The sequence below is a fragment of the Anoplopoma fimbria genome, chromosome 1, assembly GCF_027596085.1.
Source record: "Anoplopoma fimbria isolate UVic2021 breed Golden Eagle Sablefish chromosome 1, Afim_UVic_2022, whole genome shotgun sequence".
NCBI lineage: Eukaryota > Metazoa > Chordata > Actinopteri > Perciformes > Anoplopomatidae > Anoplopoma > Anoplopoma fimbria.
The window spans coordinates 2,590,039-2,597,336 of record NC_072449.1 but is presented as its reverse complement, the minus strand read 5'-3'; the positions used below and the strand labels follow the sequence as shown (position 1 = coordinate 2,597,336).

At 37.8% G+C, this 7,298-nt stretch overlaps 2 protein-coding genes across 5 annotated transcripts in view; one reads left to right on the top strand and one right to left on the bottom strand.

Annotated features, from left to right (window-relative positions):
• LOC129095632 (myosin-G heavy chain-like) overlaps positions 1 to 238 on the top strand; it is a 2,694-nt gene extending 2,456 nt beyond the window's left edge. For all 4 annotated transcript variants that reach the window (XM_054604154.1, XM_054604162.1, XM_054604171.1 and 1 more), the window contains exon 5: positions 1 to 238. This exon is cut by the window's left edge and continues 218 nt beyond it. The gene's annotated coding sequence lies outside the window, so the exon portion shown is untranslated.
• Positions 239 to 1,566: 1,328 nt separating this feature from the next.
• Positions 1,567 to 7,017, bottom strand: bco2b (beta-carotene oxygenase 2b). The gene is made up of 11 exons (XM_054601019.1): positions 6,934 to 7,017; positions 6,433 to 6,644; positions 6,203 to 6,318; positions 5,880 to 5,982; positions 5,671 to 5,799; positions 4,412 to 4,572; positions 4,150 to 4,317; positions 3,012 to 3,146; positions 2,745 to 2,927; positions 2,403 to 2,513; positions 1,567 to 1,683 (listed from the first exon to the last, which is right to left on the bottom strand). The coding sequence occupies exons 2-11, from the start codon at positions 6,620 to 6,622 to the stop codon at positions 1,567 to 1,569; spliced, it is 1,413 nt and encodes a 470-aa protein (XP_054456994.1). The 5' UTR covers positions 6,623 to 6,644; positions 6,934 to 7,017.
• Positions 7,018 to 7,298: the final 281 nt, after the last annotated feature.

Sequence of the window (7,298 nt, the reverse complement as noted above, 5' to 3'; positions counted from 1 at the left end):
TAAGAGACACTAATATATGTGTTAAATGTTGAGTTTTAGTAATAACTCCTTTTGGATATTTATTTCACTTGTTTCACTCTTAATACATGATTTTTGAAAGAATACTAACATAAAATTCAGTATGCATAAATGTTTGTATTACTGTTTATAAAGAATTAAAGTGCCCATCAGGTGAGACAGACTTGTACATGTTGTCATTGTTGATAAAGTTACACACCCACCAAATACAAAAACCAAAAGAGGGAACTTAAGTGAATAAATAGCCTTGTCTCTTTTCTGCCTTCTCTGCTTTGTGCAGCCTCTCAGGTGTTTTTTAATCAGTTTAAAAAGCAGGATTTAGACAGAATGACCAGCCAGCAGAGGGAGCATGTGCGCCACACTCGTTTCATAAATATATATACATTACACATTACTAATATTAAGAACTTGTAATATTGGAGAAGTGTGTTGGTAATTCTTTTTAATAATTCAGTAACTGAAATACAGTTACTATTCATAGTATTCCAATTACATCAAAACAATCTCAGTCTACAATATTTTACACTTCTATTATAATATCTGCCCTATATATACATATTTATATATATACATATATATATAGTTTCAAACATAAAATCTCCATCTACAATATTTTCCATTCCTGTTATATAATGTCTGCCTATATTTATATATATACATATTTATATATATATATTTCAAACTATTGATAGTATTCCAATTACATCAAAAAACATCTGTTTACAATATATAACAGTGACACTCCTGTTATATAATGTCTACCTTCAGTTAGCAAGCAAACTATATCTCTCTCTCTCTCTATATATATATATATATATATATTTAATTATTACTACAAACAGAAATAATTTAATGCACATTGACTGGATGTTTGAGTAGTTTTGTTTATTTAGTTTTTCATGCATGCATTTAAAATGTACATTTTTACCAAGTCATATACACGAGTCACTCATTACATAATGAATTGTATTAACATATCTTTTCTCCAACATGTGGGCACTGTGCCAAAGCTGTGCATTGACTTTCCATCAGCTGCTCGCTCTTGCAAAACAGGACGCCATAAAGATTTGCTGTATTTTATGCAACGTTCGGCATTTTTCACAGCCCTCTACTCAACATGTATTTATATTGAAATGTTCAAAACACTGGTTTTAAAGTATAGAAAGAACAACTTACTTACAACAGGACATTTTATCAGCTTCAACAATACAATAATACTTTTTTTGGGAGCAAACTGTACATTACATTACATTACAGTCATTTAGCAGACGCTTTTATCCAAAGCGACTTACAGGAAGTGTATTCAACATAGGTATTCAAGAGAACTACTAGTCACCAGAAGTCATAAGTGCATCTCCTTTCTTAAACAAACATCTAAAAGCATAAACCATAAACCAACATTAATATATTTGTAGTGACCTTTAAATTCACGGCATACAATGAGAAAAAGAACAACTTTGAGACAGACGATATTTACATAGTTTATAACTCCTCCAATCCGTGGGAGGTCAGAGGTTCATTCATCTTGTTTTCTTTGGATTCCCTCGTTTATGCCGTGTTGTGGAATGTGCCGTGGAAGCCGTAGGGGATGTTGACGGGAACCACAGCTCGGCCCAGCTCCTCAAACGTCCGGGCATCCAAAACCAGCAGGAACGTACTCTTGTCCTGGAAAAAGAATCGAGAAAGAGTTTGTGTTTAAAGCTTTTCCAGATTTACAGAAATCAGCGTTTACAAATTTAGATTTTGCATCACTATTGATATATTTCAGCATCAAAATGATTTTTCTTTGAAGATGCATGTGGGGATTTAGATCCTCTAACAAATGACTATTCTTTTTTTAATCCAGTTTGATTTGTGCCATGAATTACACATGATGTTTGTCCATTTAAAAGATAATTTTGCAAGTCAAGAAAGTCAAATTTTGTCATTAGTATCACATAGTTTTGGTTGAAACCACTCAGTGAACTACATCTCCCATCTCGCACAGTGTTTGTCACCAACTTGGCCGTTAGCTTGGCTCGCTAGCTATTCCAAATGTAACATTATCTTACCTGATGTGTTTTATCCAGTGACTATTTTTATCAGCCAGGAAGTGATATCAACAAAAAGACCCTTAGTTTGTGCGAGAACATCCTGGGACTTAACACACAACGGCATCGTAGCTTTACTTACGCCACTTTTGTGTGTTTAGTCTGTCTAAATACCTATTTTCAGTCTTTTACGTCATAAGTTTTACTACAAAATGTGGCTTACTTGACGTGCAAAAATTATGTTTTACATTGACAAACATCAGTTGTGTCTTTCATGGCTTGTGATTAAAAGCAAAACGTGTCACATTGTGGCCGTTACAAAATGATAAATTGATTTACAAATATTTGACCGACCTTATTGGGTGTGATGACCACGGACATGACAACGCCATCGTCCTCCTCTGTGGCATTCGGGGACGGTACGAAGACTGGTTCAGAGGGATAGAGACCCGGTTCTTCCCACACCTGTGAACAAAAATACAGGAAGTGCTCATGAGTTCAAGTTCATTATCATATTCTACTTTTGACTTATTAATCATATAAAAGTACTACAAATCGTGCAAATTTAAATCTGAAATTTTTTTTTGTTGGATGTATATAAGAACTTATGTCCCCTTTTTTGCTACAATATTAAGGCACAAAACTCTACTTTATATATTCTTTTATATATCTTTGATAGAAGTAAATCAAACTCACCTTCATGTTTTTGCCGTTGAGGTCCATCTTGATCAGCGTGTCTCCCACAAGATGTCTGAATCCACAGCCGTAGAAGTATCGGTATGGGTGGGTGTTGTACTTGCCGTAGTTGATCTGAGGGAACTCCAGACCTCCATACTGATGCAGATCCTCTCCGTGGAGGTCCTCATGGGTACAGAAGACCTGTTAGATAGATATTATATTAATAATATATATATATATATGAAGCATTAAGTCATATATGTGTTTATACATGTAGATTCCCACCTTGTTATTGGCAATTCTTATAGAAGTGGCTGCGGTGCTGGGCGGGTTCAGGTTCCTGCCGTAGGGCGTCTCCTGGTCCACGTTCAGAGGCAGAACGAAACGCCGGGGGAAGACTCTGCACAAGGTGTTGTACACCTGAGGGGGGAAATGAGAACATCTTTTCAGCCTCAAAAAAACCAACTATATGTCCATCCAAAACCAAAAAGCAACCAAAGGACCACCTAAAACATCTGAAAACCAATGAACATGGGTATTTAGTGGTGTTGTTGATAGATCCTGGTCCTAATCTTGATATTTTATAGCAAAATACTTGTATTCTACTGTTATATGGAGGCAATATTCTAGTATAAATGAAGAGTAACCGTTACTCTCTCGAGAGAGGAGGTTGACTCTGTGTTTACATCAATGATGTTTGGTGCTCAAACACAGTCAAAGTTGATGGACAATGTATTTTTTCTCATGTTTAATTATAAATTTGAAGATGTTTGGACATATTATCTGCCCTGAGAATTTGAATGTAGTTTTTGTTGCTGCTGTTTACAGAACGTTTTTTAATCGAGTCTTAAATGTGCCATGAATTTTAACAAATGATGTTTGTCAGTTCAAAAGATAAATTACATTTTGTCATCAGTATCATTTAGTTTTGAGTGAAACCGCTCAATAAACTACATCTCCCATCTCGGACAGTGTACGCCACCAAAATGGGTGTTAGCTTGGTTGCTAGTTAGCAAGCTCACTTAGCTATGATGCAAATGTAACGTTATCTTAGGTGATGTGTTTCGTCCAGCGACTCTTTCAGCCGGGAAGTAAAATAACGAGTAAGACCTCGTTGCTGGTGTGAGAACATCCTGGTACTTAACACACATCGGCATTGTAGCTTCACTCACGCTGCTTTCGAGGGTTTAGTCTGTCTAAATACCTGTTTTCACTGTCTTTTATATCAAAAGTTTTACGACAAAATGCGACTTTTGTGAAGTGCAAAAATTCAAAAAATGACCAACAAGATTGTACTTTTGTTTTGTTTTGTTTGTCGTGTGTTCGTTGACTTACAAATGGGCTACAACCAAATTCCATTGTGCATCCATATGATGCATAATGAAAATCAATGATTGGTGAATCCCTTATACAACCCTCTTACCTCGTCAAGGTCTTCTCCAGACTTGCGCAGGTTTTGGACGTTGTAGTTATTGATCGCCTGGCCATCATCTGAAGCACACATATCTAAGATCAAGAAGCCGTCCTCCTCGTACGCGTTTATCTGGTGGAACGTGGACAGCGGCTTGGCGATGTACTTGAGGGAGCTCACCTGAAACACGGGGGATTGAACAGAAAGAATGAAAAGAAGCAAAAGAAGAGTGAGTAGACTCGTGGAGGACTCGAGGTCCGCGTTGAAGACTCACCTCTCCGGTCTGCTTGTGGATCAGGTGGAAGATGGTGTTGAGCTTCGGGTCCCAGGAGAAACCGTCGCTGATGCTTTTCCCCCTCAGCTTTCCCGTCACGATCTTCAACAGGTCCATCTTGATGGGCTGCTCAATGAACACCACGTAGTTCTCGGACATCGCTGTAATGGATTTAGAATATTGTATTAGTTTTTTACTCAGAACTCTGGAAGGAACGATTCAGTTGTATTTGGTATTGCAGATGATTTCATAAGAAAACTAGATGGATACAAGATTCTGAGGATGCGGAACCAACACATAGCTCTATTAACAGCTATTTTGGTAATTGATTATCCAGCAAAAATTGTGAAAACATGTTACAATTTGAGCTTCTCAAATATAAAGATTCTCTTTATGATATTTCATAGTAAACTGAACACTTTGGACTTTTTTTCAGACAAAACAAGAAGATGAAGATGTCACCTGGGTTTCTGGGGAGTCGTGATAAGATTTCATAGGTCAAATGGTTAATTGATTTAATAATAATTGGCGCCATTAATTCATAATGAAAATAATTGCTTGTTGCAGCCCTTGACTGTGGCTTAAGGTAGTTTCGATGAACCCCATTGCACAACATCATTGCATATATGACAAAAAATACCAAAGAAATAAGAAAATATTAATTTAATTGAATAGTTTATTTTCTTTACTTTATATAGTTTATATATAATCATATTTTTATTGTTATTATTTTAAATTATAATAGGGAATTTCAGATATCTCTTTGTATCATCTGATGACTAAATGAGATACTGTCAACAGCCATAAATAAATCAATTATCTCCATGTTTTTAGTAATAACATTTTGTATAAATCTATGGCTATGAATCATATCTGAAAAAAAACCTAAAAATAATTTTCAAGGGATTATATTGCAAATACCAAGAGGAATAATATGGGGGCCTTTTTGAAGACAGGTGTATTTATTAAAGGCAATTGAATCACGATTAAAGCTGAACTATTGACCATTTGTATTGAAGTTATCTAGGGATTGCTTTAACTGAATGAATGTGACTGATAGCCGAAACACTAAGAAGAAAATCTATCTGATCTAACCAATACCTAGTCCACTTAACAAGTTCAGTAGACTATATGAATGCACTGATACCGATCCAGTACAGGAAGTCCTGGTAGAATCCTCACAAAGACTGAATCTAACTTTTTCTAAATGCTTCTACAGTCCAGACGGAAAGCTTTGATTCTAGAACTCTTTGTCTCACCGAAGCTGTGGTAGTAGGACGGTTTGCTCTTCTCCGACGAGGGAATCGAACACAGCACCGTGACTCCCTCCAGGGACTCCTCAGGGCTCGCCTTGGTTGGCGGCACTCTGATGATGTTGTAGGTCGCTCCTGTCGAGAGAGAGTTAGTTTCTCTTTGCACATGGAGACAATACACAAACAGACTGTTGGTGGTGTTTCCATTGAAGTACCTTTAGGGGTGTAAGAGTTCCCCATGTTGTACGTGGTTCCATCGGGCTCAGTGTGAGGGTGTGCAGTCGCTCCGTTCACGGCAATGAATTTGCTCCAGTCCACCTAATTAAGATAAGATAAGATAATCCTTTTTTAGTCCCACAGTGGGGAAATTTGCAGGATTATTGGTACAAAAACAGGAGCCCAAGGACCTTGTTAACTCTTTACTTCCAATTTTTTGGTTCCATCCAGCAGCATTTCATACATTATACTTGTAGGTCAATAAAACTGACAGATTGTGTCTCTGCAGCTTTATCAGCTACAACAACCTTTAAAAACATACCTTTTTAGTGGTCTCCAGGGTCTCAGGGTCCACCTTGTGCATGACGTTGGTCTCCGTGCTGACGTAATAATCGCCTTTGTAGGTCACAAAGCTCACATTGGCATTATCTGTTGCCTCTAGAGGAGGGAAAAGGAAGGAGTTAACTGGACAACCACAACAATAAGGATGAAATCAAATATCTGCTGCATTAAAAGGTCCCATTTATGCAGTTTTAGCAAAAAATGACTCACTTGGTAACTGGAATCTGGACAGGAAGCGCTGGAAGAAGTTCTTGCAGGGGTCCGGCATGTTGACGGTGCCGAACTCCGACACCGCAATGCGGTTGTGCTCCTTGTTGGCCTTGAAGCTGTCGCTGGACAGGAAGCGGCTTTTGTAGGTCACCTGTCCGTTGGATATTTTGAACTTGTGCAGGAGAGCCATGCCATCGAACCAGTGGTTGAACCTGAGGAGTTAAACATTGTTTTAGAGCCTGAATGCAATCTACAGAAGGGAAAAAGGCAAAAGTAAAGCTTTCAAGGAACTACACTACAATCCAACTTAGTCTCAACTTAGTTTGTGAAATTGTCACAAAATAGAAAACCAGTAATTTGTGCACAAAAGCAATGCCAATCGAAAGTCAATTTAAATCTATTGTTTTAAATGCTTCCACTTGTCTATTCAATGGTTGCAGAGTCAGCTTCTGTGACGCGGTCCACGTAGGTTATAAAAAGCATCAAGAAAAAGATACTCACTTCTGGTTTCCGATCTCAAACTTCCCCGGCCCGTTTCTCAAGAAGCTTCCGCTGATCCATTCTGGGATTTTGCCAGTGATGATGGTGCTGATGGGCTCAGGGGTGTCCTCCACCGAGCTCACGATCTTCTCAATGCAAGGCAGACCGTGCACATCCGTGAAGTGGTTGATGTTCTTCCTTGACTTAGATTTACTGAGCGCTACAAAAACAAGAAGAAAAAGTCACATTTTCAGAATAAGAACATAATTGATTAGAAGTTTAAAATCGTGCATGTTTTTGCAGAATCCAAAGTTTACCTGGGGCATTGTTCTGTTTGAGTGTGATGGTGTCCATGGCTGCAGCTCTGTCTCTCTGAGTGTGTATCC

Coding starts and splice junctions, on each gene's coding strand:
- bco2b (XM_054601019.1), bottom strand. CDS start 6,622: ATGGCTCTCCTGCACAAGTTCAAAATATCCAACGGACAGGTGACCTAC. Junction 6,319..6,432: donor GTCCAGATTCCAGTTACCAA/GTGAGTCATTTT, acceptor TCCCTCCTCTAG/AGGCAACAGATAATGCCAAT. Junction 5,800..5,879: donor GAACTCTTACACCCCTAAAG/GTACTTCAATGG, acceptor CTCTCTCGACAG/GAGCGACCTACAACATCATC.